This window comes from Bufo bufo, chromosome 4, assembly GCF_905171765.1.
Source record: "Bufo bufo chromosome 4, aBufBuf1.1, whole genome shotgun sequence".
Taxonomy (NCBI): domain Eukaryota; kingdom Metazoa; phylum Chordata; class Amphibia; order Anura; family Bufonidae; genus Bufo; species Bufo bufo.
The window spans coordinates 12100471-12124898 of NC_053392.1; the positions used below are offsets into that span (position 1 = coordinate 12100471).

General features: G+C 45.5%; 1 protein-coding gene across 1 annotated transcript in view; it reads left to right on the forward strand.

Annotated features, from left to right (window-relative positions):
• The window catches only part of LOC120998306 (oocyte zinc finger protein XlCOF7.1-like), a 1981422-nt gene that overhangs the window by 1167999 nt on the left and 788995 nt on the right, over positions 1 to 24428 (forward strand). The window contains exon 10 of the mRNA XM_040428964.1: positions 5162 to 5237. Coding sequence (XP_040284898.1) covers positions 5162 to 5237 — 76 coding nt within the window. The remainder of the gene's footprint in view (positions 1 to 5161; positions 5238 to 24428) is intronic.

The window sequence follows — 24428 nt, forward strand, 5'->3', positions numbered from 1 at the left end:
TGAGCAGACCATATGAAACATTGGAGGTGAGGGCCTGAAGGTGAGCGAACCCCCTAAAACATTGTACTGAGGCCATATATACTGTATGGAACAGGAGGAGGAGGAGGAGGATGAAAAAACAAGATTCAAACATATACACTTTTTTGGAGGTGAAAAGGGTGCATCTGAATCTTGTGGATTGAGTACATTGTAAAGCATACATTTAAATTGCGTGTTTGTTCCTCATTAGCTCAGTGTTCCTCTGGTGGAGTTGAGAAGTCAGGGGCAATCCAGGTCTTGTTCATTTTTATCTGAGTCAACCTGTCAGCCTTGCCAGTGGACAAGCGGATACGCTTATCTGTTATAATGCCCCCCAGCAGCACTAAATACACACTCAGACAATACGCTGGCGGCAGGGCAGGCCAGCACCTCCAAGGCGTAGAGCGCAAGTTTGGTCCACGTGTCCAGCTTGGACACCCAGTAGTTTTAAGGCACCGAGGGATCATTCAGGATGCTGACACGGTCTGCTCTGTATTATTTCACCATCTTCCAAAACTTGTCCCTCCGTGAGCCACTAGGCCGCGCTTCAGGGTGAGGTTGCTGGCGGGGTGTGATGAAAGTGTCCCATTCCTTGTAGAGTGTCGCCCTGCCTTTGTTGGAACTGCTGTGTGTTCCCCTTGTCTCCCTTCCTTGGTTGCCAAAGGAAGTACAGACTCTGCCGCCAGCATTGTCAGATGTAAATGTTTGGAGCAATTTCTCAACAAGGACCTTCTGGTATTGCACCATTTTACTTGCCCTCTCCACCGCAGGAATGAGAGATGAGAAGTTCTTTTTGTAGCGGGGGCCGAGAAGGGTGAACACCCAGTAATCCGTGTTGTTTAAAATGCGTATAACGCGAGGGTCGCGGGAAAGGCAGTCTAACATGAAGTCAGCCTTTTACCAACAGGCAAGACGTCTATGTTGACGTTAGCATGACTCTCCATCTCCTCATCCTCCTCCTCATCCCCTTGTGCCCATCCACGTCGAACCAGTGGAATTAAAGTTCCGTCAGTAGTACCCTCTGTAGCAGAGGCAACTGTCTCCAGCTCCTCCTCCTCCTCCTCCTCATGGTCTAATTCGCGCTGAGAAGACAAAATGTGGGTGGTCTGGCTATCGCCCACACTAAAGTCCTCCCCCATTTCCATGTCTGCCACATTCAGAGCGTCGTCCTTAATTGTGAGCAGCGATCGTTTGAGTAGACACAGAAGTGGGATGCTTACGCTGATAATAGCGTTATCGCCACTAACCATCTGTGTGGATTCCTCAAAGTTTCTTAACACCTCACAGAGGTCTGCCATCAATGCCCACTCCTCGCTTGTGAATAGTGGAAGTTGACTCGAAAGGCGACGACCATGCAGCTGGTATTCCACAACTCCCCTCTGCTGCTCACAAAGCCTGGACAACATGTAGAACGTAGAGTTCCAGCGCATGCTCACGTCGCACAACAGTCGGTGAGCTGGAAGCCCCAAGTGCTGCTGCAGCGTTGATAGAGCGGCTGAAGCTGTGGACGACTTGTGGAAATGGGCACCCACGCGGCGCACCTTTACTAGTAGCTCTGTAAAATTTGGGTATGTTTTAATAAAGCGCTGAACCACTAAGTTTAATACGTGCGCTAGGCATGGGATTTGTGTCAGGTTGCCGAGCTCCAAAGCCACCACCAAGTTACGGCCATTGTCCGACAAAACCATGCCTGGTTGTAGGTTGAGTGGCGAGAGCCACAGCTCGGTCTGGTCCCTTATACCCTGCCACAGCTCTGCAGCGGTGTGCTGTTTGTCACCTAGGCAGATCAGCTTTAGCACGGCCTGTTGAGGTTTCCCCACAGCAGTGCTAAACTGCTTCCAGCTACCGACTGATGTCTGACTGCTGGAGGTAGACCACCACGGAGGTAGCGGCGGAAGAGGAGGAGGAGAAGTGGGGGTTGGAGCTAGTAACATAGCTGCTGGCGGAGACCCTAAAGGACATAGGGCCCACAATCCTGGGCATGGGTAGCACTTGTGCCATCCCAGGGTACGACTCACTCCCGGCCTCTACAACATTTACCCAGTGTGTGGTCAGGGAAATGTAGCGTCTCTGGCCACCAGTACTTGTTTGTGTCCGTGGTGAAGTGGACCTTCCCAGTAACTGCATTGGTCAGGGCATGGGTGATGTTTTGGGACACATGTTGGTTTAAGGCGGGCACGGCATCGTGAAAAATAGTGGCAGCTGGGGACCACGTACCGAGGGATGGCCACCGACATCAGGCTGCGGAAGGCCTCAGTCTCCACAAACCTATATGGCAACATTTCAAGGGCCAGTAATTTAGAAAGTTGCGCATTTAGAGCTATGGCCTGTGGGTGGGTGGCTGGGTATTTCTTCTTGTGTTCAAATGCCTGGGGTAAGGACAATTGGACGCTGTGCTGGGACAGGGAAGTGGATGTATTTGCTGATGGTGAATGCGAAGGCCCAGGTGCAGGGCAAGGGGCATCCGGACCTGCACCTTTGACAGGGCATTGGCCAGCAGTGCGTAACACAGGGGAAGAGGATGCAGTGGTGTGACCCGCAGACCCAGATTGTGGACCCAGGCGTTCGGCCCACTTATTAGGGTGCTTGGATGCCATGTGGCGGATCATGCTGGTGGTGGTGAGGTTGCTGATGTTCGCGCCCTGGCTCATTTTGGTACAGCACAGGTTGCAAACTACCACTCTTTTGTCATCTGCACTTTCGACAAAAAAGCTCCATACTGCGGAACACCTACCCCTTGGCAAGGGAGACTTACGCATGTGGGTGCTCAGTGTAATGGTTGCGGGCCTGTTTGGTGTGGGCCGACTTCTCCCTTTTGCCACCCCACTGCCTCTTCCAGCCTGTTGCGGTGCTGCAGATCCCTCCCCATCTGCACTGTTTTCCTCGCTCGGCTTTTCACCTTCCCAAGTTGGGTCAGTGACCTTATCGTCCACCACCTCCTCTTCCACTTCCTCCTGACTTGACCTAAGCACAACCTCAGTGACTGACAACTGAGTCTCATCCTCATCCACCTCATGAACAAATAATTGACATTCACCAACCTCATCTTCTTGACCCTGTGATATGTCAAGAGGTTGTGAATCAGGGCACAAGATCTGTGTCTCTTCAAGCGTGCTTGGCGAGAGGGCCAAATCTAGTGAAGGCGATGAAAATAGGTCCTGGTTTGTCCGACTCCTGACTCTACATGGTGGGAGGAAGGAGGATGAGGGTGAGGATTCTGTGGACCAGACTCTATGCTAATGAGACTGGTCTTGGTAGAAGAGGGGGTGGAAGAATAATCTTCTGTCATCCAACCGACCACCTGGTCGCACTGGTCCGACTTGGACAGTGTTGTCCTGTGACTCCAAGTTAACTGTGAAATGAAACTGGGTACGGTGTTTTTTTCTTTTTTCCAGTTTCACCGGCAGCTGGCACAGTTTCATTGCTCCCAGGGCCATGGCCTCTGCCTGAATCGTCAGCAACACACCCACTTCCCCGTCCCTTAGTGCTTGCCTTCTTCATATTAAAAGTTTTATTGTATAGATGTTGGACAACTTTGTTAAATTTGCCACCAGCAAAATTTCTCTCTCTGCTGGATTACTGTATATAACGGTTGCGGCCTAAATTCATGCACAGATGTGACCAAAACCAGTGAAACTTGTCACAAATAGAAATAATTCTCTGTTGACTAACTGTATATATAGTTGCGGCCTAAATTCACACAGATGAAACCCAAACTAGGGATTTTTGTCCCAAATAGAAAGAATTCTTTGCTGGATTACTGTATATATGGTCGCTGCCTAAATTCACGCACAGATGTGACCCAAACTATAGAAATTTGTCCGAAATAGAAATAATTCTCTTCTGAATTACTGTATATAATGGTTGCGGACTAAATTCACACACAGATGAAACCCACACTAGGGATTTTTGTCCCAAATAGAAATAATTCTCTGTTAACTAACTGTATATATGGTTGCGGGAGTTTTGGGAGTTCGATCGTTGTAATTTCAGGAAACTGCTATATGTCCCTGCCTACTGTCGGCTCTCCCTGACGTTGAATGATCCGAGCGCGGGACGTCGGCTCCTATATAAACTAGTACCACGTGTTCCGGCCACCCAATCAGTGTAAGGCTTATAGCTAACATGGCTATGGCATTACACTGGAGGGAATTACTTACCTGAACCCTGATTGGATGATTCAGGAGGCGCCAAACGTGCGGGGCGGAGACTCGAGCAATGCGACGAGCACACGTGGTATTTAGCCGAGTACGGCAACATGCCGAGCATAGCGATGCTCGAGCCGAACCAGTACTAGGCCGAGCATGCTCACTCATCACTACTTTGGAGCTCATGGGGAATTCTCTAGAAGAGTCCAGAAGGGGCCTGGAGGTCTGGAAGGTAATAATATTCCAGCTTCTAGTGACTAGATTACTGGAGATGAGGACATGATCCAGGGAGGGATTCTGATTGTAGATCTGGAGTCAGGAAGGAATTTCTTTCCCTAAGTGTCTTTCTCCATCCACAGGATTACACCATAGTGAAGAAGACATCGGGAGGGACTCCCATCATCCATGAGTCAGGAGGGTGGAGCAGAACCCCCATCACAGAGCCTCCCCCCCTGATACATGAGCAGAAGATCCTAGAACTCACCCACAAGATGATGGAGCTGCTGACTGGAGAGGTGACACTGCTGGGAATGCTGGGAAATTCTCCAGTAACAGCACTGGAGGGGTCTGGGTGATGATGGTGTCATTGTGTTGTCAGGTTCCTATAAGGTGTCAGGATGTGGTGGTCTATTTCTCCATGGAGGAGTGGGAGTATATAGAAGGACACAAGGATCTGTACAAGGAGGCCATAATGGAGGCTCCCCGGCCTCAGACATCACCAGGTAATAGGAGATCGTCCTGGTTATAAAAGTGTAAAGATCACATAGATACTACTCCCATCATCTCATGTAATAATCTCTCCTGTCCCTGTGTGTTTCCTACAGTTGGACTCATAGAAAGAAATCCCCCCGAGAGATGTCCCCGTCCTCTGTATTCCCAGGACTGTCTAGAGGAGAAGCTCCCAGAGAACCATCAGGTAGATGGAGCTGATGTCTCACCAGAATCTGAACAGAAAGTGATTGGACCAAAGATCAATTTACATTTTTCTTGTTTAGGATGAAAAACTGATTGATATTAAGGCTGAGGTTAAAGATGAAGAAGAGGAGATGGATTTATGTAGCACTCATCAGTGTAAGAATTGTCTGCATTGAGGGTCACCTGGATGCTACTCCCATCATCTGATCATCACATGTAATAATCTCTCCTGTCTCTGTGTGTTTTCTACAGATGGACTCATAGACAGAAGTCCCCCCGAGAGATGTCCCCGTCCTCTGTATTCCCAGGACTGTCCAGAGGAGAAGCTCCCAGAGAAGCATCAGGTAGATGGAGCTGAGCCCTATACACATCTATATAAGGGGGTCCTGCAGTCATAGAGGGGTCATAGATTGTGGATCTGTTAGATTTCCCACCTGTCTTCTGTATTGTCCTGAATTGTTACAGATGACAAATCAGGGGCAAGATGTGACTGATATTAAGGTGGAGGATGAAGAAGAGCGGATGATGGGCGATCCCCCGTGTAAGAGTGAGGTGGAGGAGGACATTCCAGTCCATGTGACCACAGGTATGGAATCATGAATGGAGGAAGTGAATTGGGAGGTTTCTTCGGGTGAGGTTCCACCTTACAGCTGCAGTAAAGTAGCACTCCGGGCAGTGACCCCTGTGTTCTGTACAGTGCAGGAGAAGTCCTCTCCCAGCTCTTCTCTCCATCCTCTTATGCTCCAGGCTGGACACCCGGCTTAGCATCAGGTATTGGAGGCACGCCGGCTGCGATGAACGGCTGCAGTGATGTCCAGGGTCTGAGAAAACTCAGTTTAACCACCTTAAGGGGTTTTCCAGGCTCTTGATATTGATGGGTTATCCTCAGCATATGACATTATTATCTGATCGGTAAAGGTCTGATTGCCACTCCTTCACGGTCAGCTGTTCCTTGAAGGATCTAGCACCTTTAATGAAATAGGAAACACAGCGCCGTTCAAAGTGCAGTGGCCCTGCTGGGTTACTGCAGCTCAGCTGCCATTAAAGTTAGGGGCAGCTGTGCTGTAGTAACCTGGTACAGCCACAACCCTTACGGAGCTTTCTGTGAAGGTTCTCATTCATCTTGGTCATGGTATATCAGTAGTGATAGGTCAGAAGAACTGGAAGACCTTTTGCTAGTTATCTGACTTAGTCCGACTGGTTTGTATGAGAAAATGGCATTACATTTCAGTGACTTGTGCTTTGAGAATGTTTATAGATGTATATGAATTGTATTACTTTCATGGATTGACAGTTTTTATCTATTGCTATTTTCTGAAAAATAAATAAAATAAACCTAAAAAAAAATTATAACAAATAATGGGATTGTCTACTCCTTTACAAGTGATGACCTGTCCTCGGGATAGACCTTCACTATCTGATTGGTGGGGATCCAACTCCTTGTCCCCTGCTGATCAGCTGTTCTGCAGTAGTTCCGGTGCAGGAAGTCAGCGCTGGAACTACACTGCTCAGTCTGTGGACGAAGCCGGTTACTGCAGTGCTGCTTCCATTCATCTCAATAGTAGCAGCACTACAGGAACCAGCTCTGTCCAAAGCACAATGGGTGGACCTAATCAGAGGTGTGTGGGACCCCTGACAATCAGATACTGGAGGCCCAGCCTGAGGATAGGCTATTAATTATAAAGGAGTGGACAATCCCTGTAAGGTCTAAAATAGGCCGTTCACGAAGAGTTTAGGTTATTGTAGTAAAATCATCTCCACTTGATATCTAAGGACCAACTGTGCGGGCAGAGGACAGGCCTGATTGTCAGAGAAGGGTGTGATTCTCAGATTTCTGAATGTTTTCAGGTCTGGGTTTATGTAATAGAAGTGATCGGTGAGTGTAGAGCAGAGTCCTGGACTTTATCACCCATCCATTATAATTATAAGGACACGACCACGAATGATTTTCTTGTAGTTCAGTTTTTGATTCAGTATTTTGTGCCAAAGCCAAGAAAGGATTCATATAAATGGGGAATATAAAGGAAGGACTTTTACTTCTCCTTCCTTTTGACATAAAAATTACATCAAAAACTGCACTCAGCCTGATAGGAAGCTTATAGAATTGTCTTCTTTACTGTTTGGAAAGAAAACACAAAATCTCTTTTTAATCCTAACAGAAAATCCCAGTAAGAACTCTGAGGGAAACTTCATGTTATCACTAAATTATACAGGAGAAGATGAAGATATCGGGCATGGCTCTTCAGGAGAAAACCTCATTACCTGTAATGTCCATCCAGGACTTCACAGACCAGATCTGTCATATAATGCTCCTAATCATAAGGAACCTTCTCCTGACCAATCACAGATTGCTATCACAAGTACCGGGCCCAAAGAGGTTACAAGTTTTCAGTGTGGGGAATGTGGAAGACAGTTTACAAACATCTCAGGTCTATATGCACACAGAAGAATTCACCCAGTAGAGACGTCGTATTCATGTTCAGAATGCGGAAAATGTTTTCCAAAAAAGTCACGTCTTGTTAAACATCAGAGAATTCACACAGGGGAGAAACCATTTTCATGTTCCGAATGTGGGAAAGGTTTTATACATAAAACAAGTATTGCTAAACATCAGAGAGTTCACACAGGGGAGAAGCCGTATTCATGTTCAGAATGTGGGAAATGTTTTATACATAAATCAAGTCTTGCTGATCATGAGAGAAGGCACAAAGTAGAGAAGCCGTATTCATGTTCAGAATGTGGGAGAGGTTTTAGATATGAATCACAGCTTGCTGATCATGAGAGAAGTCACACAGGAGAGAAGCCATATTCATGTGCAGAATGTGGGAAAGGTTTTCTTTATAAAGGGAGCCTCAAGGTGCATCAGAAAATTCACACAGAAGAAAAAACATTTATATGCTCCAAATGTGGTGACTGTTTTACACGAAAGTCAAGTCTTGTTACACATGAGAAAATTCACACAGGAGAGAAGCCATTTTGATTTTCTTCATGTGAAAAAGAACATCAGAATTTGAAACTCATCAGAGAATTCACACATAGAAGAAACTAAATTCTTGTTTGGAATGTGAAGTGTTTACATTAAACAGCCTATATGAGAGTAAATTTTTCTGTGGAATTATCCTGGGTTTGCCAAAGACCCAAATAATATTACCCTGAGGTCAACAGTGACCAGAATCCATGGAGGAAAAGTATTGTAGATATGAGGAAAAAGAAGAAGAGCGTTGTTTACTGTCAGCAGTGAAGATGAATTGTCCCCATGGACCTTGCTTCTTACCATATTCATACCTCCGCCAGCACTGCAGGAGAATCCAGAGGGACACAGTGAGAAACGGAAGGACACCTCCTGTAGACTTTTATGTAACCTATGTAGACATATGGAATGGGTATTTGATACGATATATCAAGATAAAGGTGATGGGGGAAAATAAAATTTGAGTTGACAATATACACTGCCCCTTACAATGCTGTCCTAACACCTCTCCTGATGCAGTATAATTACACCTAATAACATCAGTAATGCAATCAACACCTTACCTCCATGGCTGAACCATGAATCACTAGTGTCGGAGATTTCTCATATAAGGTATTGTAATTTACAAAGACAGTCGGATGACTTGTGAAATACCAGTCCAGTTGCTCTGACTTAATACTACTGACATTCCTTGATGGGTTTCTCGCAAAGAGAGGAAAATACAAGTAGCGCTCAGGGATAACCAAGTAAACTTGGAAATAACTTTATACACTCTGACACAAAAATAACACACCAAAAAGGAGTTGTTGGAATGAAGCTTTCTCTGTGTGAATGTAATGATGATAAATGTGAGTGATTATAATATTGGAATGGAAGTCCCATGGTCAATTGATGTCATCACTGTAAGTCAGCGTGTTCCAAGCACACGCACCAGGATTTTTAGCCTTAGGAAACCTACCAAATTATATTGCACCTACATATAGGGTTGTGCTGATTGAATCACCCACATTTTATCTTTGTAGTATATATTGGAGGCGTGGCGATCTCCATGCAGTCATGCACACCTGACCAGTCAATCTGTCCTGGAGGCTGGTTTTAAAGTCAGTATAAAACTGAGTCTGCTTATATAGCACCTACCAGTAGCCATTTGGCTCCAGGAGAAGTATATAGTGGGCCCAGCATGCATGTTGGTACTTGCATCCATGGATCCGATGAAAGCTGTAATGGCACCGGACGGGGTTAAGAGCAGAGTGTGCTTGGCGTGCACGCTGTACCTGCCTTCCCTGGACTTTGTGTGGCTTCCATGGCCCGCAAACAGGTAGGAACTAGTGTTAGGGACCACTCCATAGAGGCGACCTTGATGTGGTGAGTGGCTTATTACGCTTTGGCCAAAATGTACACCAATGCCTCATCCAGCATAGAGGCAGGGCAGAATGCTGGTTGCAGAGTGCCATTGCATTTGTGTCTTTTTCAAATTATATATTGGTTGACCTGATTAATATTTCATAGTTGTGTTTGGTATGCCTGACTTGGTAAAAATGTTGTGTAAACCTTGGTGGTTCCATTATCCTACTCGGGGACACCTACAAGATGTTTTGGCTCAAATTAGAATTATGCCATACAACCTTCCACTTTTTGCGTTCAAATTGGCCAGCCCCCTGTCAATGACAAAAAGGAGGGTGAAGGAGGCTGTCTAAGTCTACTGTAAACCACACCTGGTTCAGATTCCTGGGGATACACCTAGTGTAAGTCTGGCCAACTTTCCACTGTTATCCCAGTGTAGATCCCTCACCGATCTAACTGGTATGCCATCCATTATTTCATCCTCATTCTATTTCTGTTTGATTATCAGTATGTCTCTTTTTGTCATCTTTTTGTAACTTTTAGCACTGTAACGTTATATTAAATCTTAAATGTAATAATTTGTTTCTTGCTACTCTAAACATACCCACACCCTCTAAGTACCGCTCTGCTGTGTGACCATTGAAGGCCAGTGTGCTAGAGGTTTACCTATCTTATGCTAGAAAGCAACATCTTCATTGGAGTGCTGCGCATCTGTAACCGGGGCGTTCCTTCAGCCTTACTGGATGGATGCTGGCGGCGTTGTGTACGGACATATTCGGGGGATGCTTCAATCCTCAATAGTCTAATGCTTTAGGAAAGTGTGGAAGTGGAGTTCCTCCTAACAGTCACATCCAAGGTCACGGGTGCTGTTAATGCCAGAGTGCCCCTCATGGCCTGTCATGTTGCACGTGTGCTCAGTCAGGACATGCTTATTAAGAAACATGTTTTCCCTTGAAAAAAAAAAAGAAGCTCTGAAATTGGGGGGCATGCTCGGCTGAATACTTGTTCGGCTCGAGCATCGCTATGCTCGGCACATGGCGGTACTTGGCCGAGTACCACATGTGCTCGAGCGCCATGCTCAAGTCTCCTTCCCGCACGTTTCGCAGCTGCTAAGCAGCCAATAAACGTGCAGGTAAGTACTGCCATCACTGTTATGCCAGTAGCCATGTTGGCTGCTGGCATTACAGTGATTGGCTGGCCGGAAAGCGTCATCCGGTGCTATATAGCACCCAATGACGCGGGTTCGGCTCATTGCAAGTCAGGGAGAGCTGCGCTTAGGAAGGGACAGATAGTGTAGGGAGATTGTGATTGCAATTTATTCAATTTTAAAACGTTTCAAAGACCCAAAAGTCCTTTTAAGGACTATTGTGTGTGGTGGCAGCAATTTAATTGTGCAAAGTAGTAATAAAATTAAATTTTTTTTCATACTTTTTGAAATAGCGATTCTTTTGCTATATAGAAGGTGTCTGCAGTGACTTGTGACATCTGTGCAGCAACACCTTCTGTGTGTCAGGGGCAGAGATAGGAAGAATATTAGAGAAAATAATAATTTTTTCCCCATAATCCACATTTTTGCTGTCAACGGTGTAATCCATGAATGGTGTGATCTGCGCGTCAATACCTTGTGTGGTTTTAAGGCCTAGATATATTGAAAAATATAAATATAAACTACATCAGAAAACAGTGTCTGTACCGCAAATTCCAATAATCTGGGCCTAAAATAGTGTCGATATTCTGTGGTGTTCTATGACCTATACAGTACGCCATCCGAAAACTGAGTTTGTATTGCAAATTCCAAAAATCTGGGCTTAATTTAGTGTCCATATTCTGTGGGTCTCTGTGACATATACTGTCCTGCATCAGAAAGTCTTTAGCGGACTGTAAAACAATCTGCGCCACATCTAAGGGATGGGATGTGGGTGTGATGCTGATGGTGCACGCAGAGGCCGTGGCCCTGTGTGCAATGAAACTGTGCCTGCTGCCATTGCACCAGAAAAGAAAAACCTCCACCGTACCCAGCTTCATGTCCAACTTAGCTGGGCGGCGCAGGACAACACTGTCCAAGTCGGACCAGTGTGAACAGTTGGTCGGTTGGATTGCTGAAGATAATGCTTCCAGTCGGTTAAGCAACACCCTCTCTTCCACCAAGTCCAGACTCTGTAGCCAAGAGTCTGGTCAACCGAATCCTCTCGCTGATCATCCTTCCTCCCACCATGGAGAGGCTTGCCAAACGAGTGATCCCACACTCGGATATTCCAAGGAGCTCTTTCCAGCACCACTATTACATTTTGCCATTGCGCCCAGCACGCTTGAAGAGGACCTGAGATATTGTGCCCTGATTCCCAACCTCTTGAGCCTTCATAGTCTCAAGAAAATAACTGTGGTGAATGGCAATCATTCGTTCACGAGGTGGATGATGATGAGAAACAGTTACCAATCACTGAGGTTGTGGTTAGGTCAAGTCAGGAGGATGAGCAGAGTGAGGAAGTGGAAGAAGATGTGGTTGATGATGAGGTGACTGACCCAACATGGGAAGGTGAAAAGCTGAGCTAAGACAGCAGAACAGAGGGGGAGGGATCCGCAGCACCGCAACAGGCTGGAACAGGCAGTGGGGTTGCAAAAGGGAGAAGTTGGCCCATACCAAGCAGGCCCGCAACCGTTACACCGAGCACCCCCATTCGTAAATCTACCTTGCCAAGGGGTAGGTGTTCTGCAGTATGGCGCTTTTTTTTATGAAAGTGCAGACGACAAAAGAGTGGTAGTTTACAACCTGTGCTGTACCAAAATGCAACCTCACCACCACCAGCATGATCCGCTACATGGCATCCAAGCACCCAAACAAGTGGGCCGAACGCCTGGGTCCACAATCTGGGTCTGCGGGTCACACCACTGCCTCCTCTTCCCTTGTGTTACGCACTGCTGGCCAATCCCCTGTCGAAGGCGCAGGCCCAGATGCCCCTCGCCCTGCCTCTGGACCTTTGCATGAACCATCAGCAACAACATCCACTTACCATCAGCGTCCAAATATATAACACAGTTATTTGAATGCAAGTGCAAATACCCACCCACAGGCCATAGCACTAAATGCGCAAGTTTCCAAATTACTGGCCCTTGAAATGTTGCCATATAGGCTTGTGGACACTGAGACCTTCCGCAGCCTGATGTCGGCGGCCGTCCCTCGGTACGCAGTCCCCAGCCGCCACTATTTTTCACGGTGTACTGTGCACACCTTACACCAGCATGAGTCCCAGAACATCACCAGTGCCCTGACCAACGCAGTTACTGGGAAGGCGGTTGTTGAATACCAGCTGCAACATGGTCGTCACCTTTCCAGTCAACTGCCACTATTCACAAGCGAGGAGTGGGCATTGATGTCAGACCTCTGTGAGGTTTTAAAAAATTTTGATGAATCCACACAGATGGTTAGTGGCGATAACGCTATTATCAGCTTATCCATCCCACTGCTGTGTCTACTCAAACGATCGCTGCTCACAATTAAGGACGACGCTCTGAATGTGGCAGACGAGGAAATGGGGGAGGAAATTACACAGGGTGATACCCAGACCACCCACAGTTCGTCTTCTCAGCGCGAATTTGACCATGAAGAAGAGGAGCTGGAGACAGTTGCCTCTGCTACAGAGGGTAGTACCCATGGAACTTTAATTCCATCTGCTCAGCGTGGATGGGCAGAGAAGGATGAGGAGATGGAGAGTCATCCTGATGTCGCCATCGCCGTCTTGCCTGTTGGTACTCTGGCACACATGGCTGACTTCATGTTAGGCTGCCTTTCCAGCGACCCTCGCGTTATACGCATTTTAGATAACACAGATTACTGGTTGTTCACCCTTCTTGACCCCCGCTACAAAGAGAACTTCTCATCTCTCTCTCATTCCTGTGGTTGCGAAGACGAGTAAAGCGGTGCAATACCAGAAGGTACTTGTTGAGAGATTGTGCCAAAATTTTCCATCTGACAACGCTGGCGGCAGAGTCCGTACTTCCTTAGGCAACCGAGGAGGGGAGACGAGGAGAACACACAGCAGTTCCAACAGAGGCAGGGCAACACTCTCCAAGGAATGGGACACTTTCATGACACCCCGCCAGCAACCTCAACCTGAAGCGCGGCTTAGTGGCACAAGGAGGGGAAAGTTTTGGAAGATAGTGAAGGAATACATAGTAGACCGTGTCAGCGTCCTCAATGATCCCTCAGTGCCTTACAACTACTGGGTGTCCAAGCTGGACACGTGGCACGAACTTGCGCTCTACGCCTTGGAGGTGCTGGCCTGCCCTGCCGCCAGTGTTTTACAAGAGCTGGTATTTACTGCTGCTGGTGGCATCATAACAGATAAGCGTATCCGCTTGTCCACTGGCAATGCTGACAGGTTGACTCAGATAAAAATAAACAAGGCCTGGATTGCCCCTGACTTCTCAACTCCACCAGAGGAGAGCTGATCTGATGATGAACATAAAGGCAATTTCAATCTATCATTTATAATGTACTCAATCTACTGTCATGCATTCCCATGCACCTTTTCCAGCAAAAAAGAGTATATGGTTGAATCTTGTTTTCTCCTCCTAATCCAGATTGTATATATTCCCTCCACTCAAATTTTTTGTTGCAAAACTACAACTCTCAGCATGCCCGAACAGCCTACAGGTATCAGCCTACAGCAGGGCATTGTGGGAGTTGTAGTTTTACAACAGCTGGAGGGCCGCAGTTTGAGGACGCCTGTTTTAGAGGGTAAGTTCAGCAGCAGGCCCTCACCCCTAATGTTTGAGAGGGTCAGCTCAGCAGCAGGCCCTCGCCCCTAATGTTTTAGAGGGTCAGTTCAGCAGCAGGCCCTCACCCCTAATGTTTTAGAGGGTCAGCTCACCAGCAGGCCCTCACCCCTAATGTTTTAGAGGGTCAGCTCACCAGCAGGCCCTCTTATATAATTTTTTACAGGGTCAGCTCACCCTCAGACCCTCAGCGAAAATATTGTAGAGGGTCAGCTCACCAGCATGTCCTCACCCATAATGTTTTAGATGGTCAGCACAGCAGCAGACCCTCACTCCTAATGTTTTTGAGGGTCGCCAGCAGGCCATCAATCATACTTTTTCCGTAGATGGTGTCCGCTGCGGACAGTTAAATTATCCACGCCACATCTGCTGTGTAAAGTGTGTGGATATAAAAAATTCTATCTTTTAGAGCAGGGGTGCACAACCTGCGGCCCCCCAGAGCCAAGATTTGCGGGCCCTGTCCTCCTGGACAGAAACACAGCTGTGTTTCTGCCAGCAGCGCCGCACGATGGACCATTACAGCTCCTGCCCCTGCACTGTAGCGGGAGCAGGACGGGTCGTCGGCTGTCAGTGATAGCGGGGGAGCCGAGGAGAAGGCAGAAGCAGTTTATCAGCGCTTCTGCCTTCTCCTCACACAGGTGAGCGCTATGTAGGGTGGACCCAGCTTGGGGGCAGAGGAGCGCAGAGCTGCAGGGTTAGGAGACCTGATCAGCTCTGCCTGTGTACAAAGCCCCCACCGCAGGCTGGTTTCCCCTGTAACTGGGGCTCCTTTGGATGCTCCAGTTACAGTGGAAATAGTGCAAAAAAAAGTCTGTGTCCCCAAAGGTCTTTCAGTGACCTCTTAGGGAAAATTATGTGGAAAAAAATATATTAAATAAGTTAAAATAATATTTTTAAAAATATAATAAATCACAAATAAAAGAAAAAAATATATATGATGTGGCAAAAAAATTGAAAATTATATAAAACAAAATACAAATAAAAGGAAAAAAAGAAAAGTTGCTAAGTAAAAGAGTGTTCACTGCCCCCTAACCAGTCTTCTTATGATCCCTTGTCATTATGTGGCAAAAATATATATAAAAAAATAGAAAATAAAACTATTTAATAATAAATAATAAAATACAAATAAAAGAAAAAGAAATTTAAGTGCAAAATAGTAGAGTGTTCATTGTCCCCCAATAGTTTTTTTTATGACCCCTTGGGGGAGATATTATGTGGCAAAAATATATTTAAATAATATAATAAACCAATTATGAAAAAAAGAATACAATAAAATATTATTAAAATACTAATAAAACTAATAAATAAAAAGGAAAGAGTGAAAAATTCCCAAAAAGTGTCAATGTCCCCCAAAGGTCTTTTTATGACCTCTTGGGGGATATTATTTGTAGCAGAAATATATTAAAAATTAAGTTAAAAAAGATAAAAAAAATTAATAAAATACATAAAAGAAAAAACACCCACACCAACCAAAACCGTTGCCATTATCGCCCCATTCATGTGAAACCGTTCGAACCACCAGGTGCCCAAAAACACAAAAAAAGTGTCTTTTCAGGCCTGGTTATTAAAGTGTTAACCAATAAGCGCTTTCCCCACTAGTAAGAGGAAGTGCTTACTGGTTATTGCATGGCGCCTGTAACTGGCAGGAGGCGGTAATAACCAGGGAGCACGGCCTCTGCAGTGAGGGAAATCACTGATTTATGAACAAGTTCCTGCAGCGTGGCCCCTGAACCAGAAGATGCATACTTACCTGCTCCATTCCGCCCTGCCCCCGCTGCCTCCCTGCTCCATGCCGCCCTGCCCCCGCTGCCTCCATCTTCCGGTTCCTGCACTTTTACACCTGTCCGTGCATGACCATGGTCACATACACCGCTCCAGTCAATGACTGGCTGCAGCAGTGACACGCTGCTTGTGGCCACATCACCGCTGAAGCCAGTGATTGGCTGCAGAGGTACATGTGACCATGGCCATGCACTGACAGGTGTAATCAGCGTTGGGAGCAGGTAAGTATAACTCTTCGGTTCCAGGGGCCATGCTGCAAGAACTTGTTAAAAATTCATTTTTACTGGGAAATCCCTTTAAGCCAGGGTGGATTAGCCATAGATCCCACAGGGAAATTTCCCGGGGGGCCGTCTGTGCCCTCCTCACGGCCAACCAGTGAGAGTTTTTGGGGATGTATTTTTGTGCTCATGGGGGCAGCATTGTGTGATGAACTGTGGGGCGGTATAATGTGCCACAATATGGTATTGCTGGCCCGGACTTCCATCAATTTGTACCCGACTACAAAACGGGGCCACTGTTAGTATTTTTCTAGGGCCAGCAGCGAGATATTCAGGTCAATTACTGGAAATACGTCTTCATAGGGACACTCACTCATGATAACTGGCGGTATAATCGTGCCGCACTACTCATAGTCAATGTAACTAAATGAAGGAGGAATGACTGTGATAGCGATCATTCCTCCCCAGTCACTTTACATCGGCCTGTGTACATTGCGGCCCCTTGAAATAGAGCAATGTGACAATGCAGCCCTCAGACCAAAAAAGGTTGTGCACCCCTATTTTAGAGGGTTAGCTCACCAGCAGGCCCTCACTTACAAGTCCAGTCTCACTATCCAAAAGTCTGGTCAACACAATCCTCACCACCGGGGGTCACGTAACTACTTAGCACGGAGGAGTATCGTTGGTTATCGGAATGAACCACACAAATCGTCTCGATCCACCCACTCACAACGGCCATGCACCACCACCCACAGAATCGAGAAAGAGGTATCAATCTGTCAATCCTTTCCGTGTCCGGGCCGGGTGAGGTTTCCTGTGCGTAGTAAAATTAAGCCGCAGGCTCCACTCCTGGTGGTGCCCTTCCGTCAATTAGTTTAAGTTTCAGCTTTGCAACCATACTCTCCTCGGAACCCAAAGAGTTTGTTTTCCTAGAAAATGCTTGGCTGGTAATGGGAATAACGCCGCCAGATCGCCTGTGGGATCATCTTCAAACCTCCGACTTTCATTGTTGATTAATGAAAGCATTCGTGGCAACAAATGCTTTGGCTGTGGTTCGTCCAAGTATTTCACTTATAGCGGTACAATACGGATGCCACCGGCCGTCACGCGAAAATCAACCACATTTTGGGCTGAACTTGCACTTTATATGCAAGTAAATATACAGGAAAGAATGTTTCCTAACAATTTTTACTCTACAATCGATTTTATCTTTGGTTTTGTGCGTATTATTGTCAGTCTGTAAAAGTAACATAGTAACATGGTACATAAGGCCGAAAAAAGACATTTGTCCATCCAGTTCGGCCTGTCATCCTGCAAGTTGATCCAGAGGAAGGCAAAAAAAACCTGTGAGGTAGAAGCCAATTTTCCCCACTGTAGGGGAATTAAAAATTCCTTCCCGACTCCAATCAGGCATCAGAATATCTCCCTGGATCAACGACCCCTCTCTAGTAGCTATAGCCTGTAATATTATTACACTCCAGAAATACATCCAGGCCCCTCCTGAATTCCTTTATTGTACTCACCATCACCACCTCCTCAGGCAGAGAGCTCCATAGTCTCACTGCTCTTACCGTAAAGAATCCTCTTCTATGTTTGTGTACAAACCTTCTTTCCTCCAGACGCAGAGGATGTCCCCTCGTCACAGTCACAGTCCTGGGGATAAATAGATGATGGGAGAGATCTCTGTACTGACCCCTGATATATTTATACATAGTAATTAGATCTCCCCTTTGCACCATTCTCAACATACCACAGGAGCTGGCACCCTCTAATTACAACAGTGTTACTATCGTCTTATGCTATCAAGCAAGATGGATCCGCTGTTAAACCAGCTTTCACCTTCCACTTTCTCATATACTGAGGCTGACAAGGAGAGGATTGTGGAGTCGTGTGGAGGTAATGTGGACTTCCTCTCGGTCCCTTCAATACTGGACATTAAAAAGAGGTATGAGCGTGATGTGAAAAAATGCTTAACCTTAGAATTACATTCTACAACCTTGGTAGAATATGTCAAAACGAATCGCATACCCAGAGGGATGCGTACACAGCCAAGATCATCTATGCATTCACATGACTTGGAGTTCCGCGCCAAATATGAGCACATTTCCAACAAGTATGCGTTGGATCTAATGTTACTCAATATAGAATTTATGCGCAGAGATTTGCTTTCTACAACAAATAGCAAAATGGAGGAGGAGGCCACATTAAAGGCCATTTTGTCTACACAGGACTTTGATGATTACATCAAAAGATTTCAACCTCACCTGAACAAATTAAAAAATGAGATCCAGGAAACTAAAAGAGCCAAATGGCAACGGGACACATTAGATTATTCTACGGGACATGTATACAATTGGACAGACGGAAATCGATTTAATCAAATACAAGGATCCAAAAGACCAAAGAAGAAGGATGACCCTAACATCACTGCTACTTTTTTAGGACTTCCTACAACCACAGCAAGAAAGCCACAAGAAGGGGCGGTCGGAACAGACACCGATACCGTAAAAACAAGGAGTCAGAAAAAGACCAAAGCCTGACTGAACAGACTGTGGTAAATATATCTTCACATATTCTGACACCTGTACAACTACAATTATTAGAGAAGGGTCTGAGTTGGAGGCTGATTTACTATATTTTTTTCGACTGATTAAACTTAAAATTCACTTTCAGGATACTCATGGTACTGCTGTTAAATCTATGCATGAATTATGTCTATCTGATTGGGGGTTAAAACTCAAAAAGGATTTTTCCCCCCAAATATCCTCTAAAGCCTTTGATGTATTTTCGGATGCAGTACTGCGAGACATACAGGAGCTAAAACAATCAGGGCTCTGTGACCGCATTCAGCATCCGAATATGACCAGACAGGAATTGCAAGCATTAAATCAGTTGATCCATGACCACTCCCTCACCATCAAATCTGCTGACAAGGGTGGTGCGGTAGTGGTCATGGACACTTCTATGTACATGGCAGAGGTAGCCCGCCAATTGTCTGACCCTGCAGTATATGTCAAACTCCAAAGAGACCCCAAATTTGATATCCAACGAGAATTAAAATTGCTGTTACATACATACACACAAACAGGCCTGATTGACGAACAGCTGAACGAGTTTTTGCTTATAGATTTTCCAGTTACTCCTTTATTTTACTTGTTACCTAAGATCCATAAAAGTTTACAGTGCCCACCCGGCAGACCTATTGTTTCTGGCCGTGGTTCTCTCTTAAGTAACGCATCTATTTTTCTAGACAAAATTCTTCAGGAATATGTAATTACATCTAAATCTTACATTAAGGATACTACGGATTTTCTTAGTAGGTTAGCAGACGTGACGATGCCGGAGGACGCCATATTGGCCTCCTTCGACATCGTCAGTCTGTATACCTCTATACAGCATAACATCGGTTTAGCAGTGGTAGAATCGGCCCTAGCACATTCTAACTATTCTACTGAGGCTCAAACTTTTTTTCTTGGATTGTTACGGCTGATCCTGTATAATAATTATTTCCTTTTTGGTGATGATTATTATATGCAGGTCAGGGGGACGGCCATGGGGACGAATGTGGCCCCCACGTACGCCAACATGGTCGTCTCTCATTTGGAGGAACAGTACGTCTATGTGTCCCACCACTTCAGCCATGTGCTGAGGTGGTGGAGATACATAGATGATATTTTTGTCATCTGGACGGGCACAGCTGCCGAACTACACATGTTTCATACATACTTGAACAGTTTGGTTCCGGATATACAGTTCACTTTGGAAAGTTCCACTATTGAGCTGCATTTTCTGGATGTTAATATCAAACGTATTGAGACATTGCTAAAAACCGAGGTCTATACGAAGCCTACTGACCGCAACACCGTCCTGAGGTATGACAGTGCTCATCCTCGGACGATGGTGCGGTCACTACCGTATAGCCAATTTACTAGAGTCAAGAGGATAGTAAGTGATACTAATACGCTTGACAGCACTTTAAACAAAATGACACAATCATTCAGACAGAGACATTATCCAGTATCAGTCCTACAACAACAATTAAGCCGCATCAACCAGAGAGAAAGAAGGGATCTTTTTCATGGTACAAAGAGGGACCAATCCCAAAAAATACCCTTCGTTTCCACCTTTTGTGAAGCCAGTACACATGTAGGTAAAATTATCAATAAACACTGGCCAATTTTAGGCACCGAACACAAAAATATCCCTGAACTTAATAATAGACCTATAATGTCATATAAGAGGGCTAGTAATCTTAAGGATAAACTAGTCAAAAATGACATAGGCTCGCAAAAAGGTGTACATCAGTCATTTTTAGCTCCCAAAAAGTGTGGCAGTTATCCGTGCCTTCACTGTGTAAATTGTAAGTACATGGTGAAGGGACGTGATTTCATCCATCCGAACACTGGAGTCTCATATCCACTTAAATTTTATTTGACTTGTGATTCTTGTTACGTTATATATGTTCTATGGTGTCCCTGCAAGCTTTTATATGTAGGTGAAACCACATGTGACTTCAAATCCCGCTTTAATCAGCATCGCTTTTCGATACGAAAAAAGCGAAAAGATTTGCCAGTCTCCCATCACTTTGCGAATATGGGACATGGGGAAAGCGATCTCAAGTTCATGATCCTAGACCATGTCCCATTGCCACGCACAGGAGGTAACCGCATTAAAATGCTTAAAAAGCGTGAATCCGAGTGGATCTTTAAATTACAATCTATTAAGCCGAACGGCCTAAATGTAGAGTACAAACCTTGGTTATTCATATGATGACACGTTCTTGTATCCTTGTCGATCCCAGTAATGAGAAATTTGTTATGTTTTTAACTAAAATATATTTGGATAATATATATTTTTTTATTATTCACATTCTTCACTTTTTTATTCCACATATAGGACCTATGGATGAAAGGGTTCAGCTCAGCAGGAGGACAGATGTTCTGGATATGCGCGGTTCATCCCGGACTACATTGCATTTTCTTTTGCAATCACATGAATGCGTCTTTTGTATGCGTTTTCCTCTTTTGTTATGGTCAATTCTGGAAGTCTTTTGCCCGGTAAGGGTTAATGTAGGGAATGTTAGGGCATCAGCAGATGCTGTCCCCTCCTCCCTCATTTACATAACCCGAGTGATAGTGCATCGTTTGATAGCACATCACCCGATCCTGTACCCTGGGAAAAGCCTCCTGAATGACATTTGACCTTAGATGCTACTTTGTATTGATATCGTAACACCTTGTTTATGGTGCCGGTGACGCGGCGATCATGTGACACACCATTGTGAACACGTGACCGCCTTTTCAACGACGTCACGGACATGCGAAAATCTAGTTCCGGGACGCCGCATCCACGAGACACAGCATGGAACCCTGTGTCCACCTGTAACCTGAGCTTGCCCGATTCCATACCAGGCCCTCCTACAACGTCACATTTACAGGTGACAATTATTTAATTCTGATCATCACTTTAGTGTTATAAGTATATATTTTATGCACTGATGGTTTCCTATATCTGAACTACATGTATTCATGCATTTGACTGCATTGTCTCTCTTATATGATGTTCGGATGTATGTACTCAAAATGTATTGTATTTTATTTGCACTATTTTGTTTAAGTACCACTTATGTATGTAAATTGAGATGACCACATAAAAACCCACAATTGTAATGTATGCATTGCTTGAAAATGGTCCCAGTAAGCGGACCGAAACGTCGCTACCTGGGTGAATAAAGGATCCCACCACTTTTCACCAGACGGATGTGCTGCGGTACTTATTTCTTTATATATATATATATATATATATATATATATTTATATACATACAACTATGAAAAAAGGCTAATTAGGTAATATAGTACAAACCAGGTACAAAGGGCGAGAAGCTGTTGACTGGTTCCACTCCCAGGTATGATGCTGTTTACATACAGAACACAGCTCAATGAAAGGGTGAAGAGTTAGGAGAGTCCCCCTGCTACCACCAGGGGTGGGAAGTAGTCGTCTGCCGAGAAAAAGGGCGGAAATAATAAAGACGAGTTCTGCATTTATCTTACATCTCACACGTCCTCCTTCGTCTCTCATATTGTAGGGTCATTTAGAGTTCATAAGCTGAGTCTATAGGATGGTTCATACTGGACAAGACCAGATCATACTGGTATAGTACTGGGGGCAGGTGACCCTCCGTATGGACATATATGTCCCCTGTGTAATCTCCGTCATGTCCAATCTTCACAGTAATAGGTAATTTGTTGTGCATTTTCATAAGTATACAATATTATCTAATGATATTATAGCCAAAATGAATACTCGTTGCCTTTAAGAATAAAATCAGCTTGAACCAAAGTTCTGTTATGTGGCTGAAGAGGCCAAGATGAGTTCATGGCAAAGTTATTGCTAAAGATATGGGTTTATCTATGGGGAGTACACTAACTTACTCAGACATGCCTGTCTTAGGTGTTCAGACGCCCTGTGTGAGCTAATCTTGAGGTGCCCCCCCACCCCCGGTTCACCTAAACATACACAAAGAGGAAAACAATCTTTGTAACAAATAGTTTTTTACACAATCTCGGGCCGGCCTGCTGTAAGAGACAGAGACTGCAAGCTGTGTCCAGTGGCGGATCCAGAGCCTGGTCTCGGCAGGGGCACTTCCAGATTATTTTCTGTCCGCCGCCACAAAACAATGGTGCTTATAGAACAGACTACACAGTGTAGAGGTATACTGTACACTGTACACTTCACTGGGGGGCTTGGTGCAGCTGATGTTGTGTTTTATCCTAATGAGAGAGATTTCATAATAAGGATTTGGAGAAGGGGCAGAGGAATAGCAGAGCAGGGAGAGGCTGGTGCTGCTACTAGGGAACTCATACCATGGGGGAGTAATAAAGCCCACCATAATACCCCCCAGTAGAAATAGTTCTCCTTATAATGTGACAGTGCAAAAAATACCCCCTTGTAATGCCCCCAGTTGAGCTAATGTCCCCATAGTGCCCCCATAATGTGCCAGTATAAAATACCCCTATAAAGTGCCCCCATAGTGCTCCTCTCCCCCCTTCCTTCTAGTGCCCCCCATAATGTACCAGTATAAAATGCCCCAGTAGGTGCCCTCAGTGTCCCCCCTAATTTGCAAGTATGAAATACCCCTTCTTAGAGCCCCCTGTAGATGAGCCCATCGTACTCCTCTCCCCCCTTCCCCATAGTGCCCACCATAATGTTTCCCAGTATAAAATTCTACTGTACAGAGCCCCCATATAAAATACCCCTTCTTTGTGGCCTCAGTAGATGCCCCTATAGTGCCCCAAATAATGTGCCAGTAACAAGAGCAACCCCCCAATCATGTGCCAGTAATAACTGCCCCCCCAATGCTCCAGTAATAACAGCCTCCCCAATGTGCCAGTAATAACAGCTTCCCCATCATGTGCCAGCAATAACAGCCCCCCCATCATGTGCCAGTAATAACAGCCCCCCATCATGTGCCCGTAATAACAGCTCCCCCATCATGTGCCAGTAATAACAGCCTCCCATTTTGTGCCAGTAATAATAGCCCCCCATCATGTGCCAGTAAAAATAGCCCCCCCAATGTGCCAGTGATAAAAGCCCCCCAATGTGCCAGTAAAAGTATTGCATATATAAAAAAACAAAAAAACACTTATGCTTACCTCAGTGTCAGCGATGCGATGCGATGCAGGCCTCTTCCGGCCTGTGTCCTGTGCTGTACGGCTCAGGCGGCGCGATTACATCGTCGCGCCGGCCTCTGATAGGCTGCCGGCACTAGGCCGGCAGCCTATCAGAGGGAGGGAAAGGGACACGCCTCTCCCTCCCCTGCCTCAACACAGCCATCTGTATCTCTGTCCTTAGGACGGCGATACAGATGACTATGGAGATGAGCGCTTCCACAATGGAAGCGTTCATCTCCCTGTGCCCCCCCGCAGCCCCCTACCGCGCACCTGGGTCCGCCAGTGGCTGTGTTGGCCGCCGGCCGCCCCAGTTGCCATGGCGCCCTGTGTGGCCGCACGGTTCGCACACCCCAAAGGCTGGCCCTGGTTGTTTCATGGATAAGCCATGACGAGATAAGAATTCATATCCTTGAGAAACACCTGCTGTATGAGGTTCAATTCATGTATTCATAATTATATTATATATATTTCTGTATGGTATATTTAGTTTTCAACATATTTTAACCAATAATTCATATAATGTCTGGTCTGTGTAACAATGTATCGATTTATATATATATATATATATATATATATATATATAT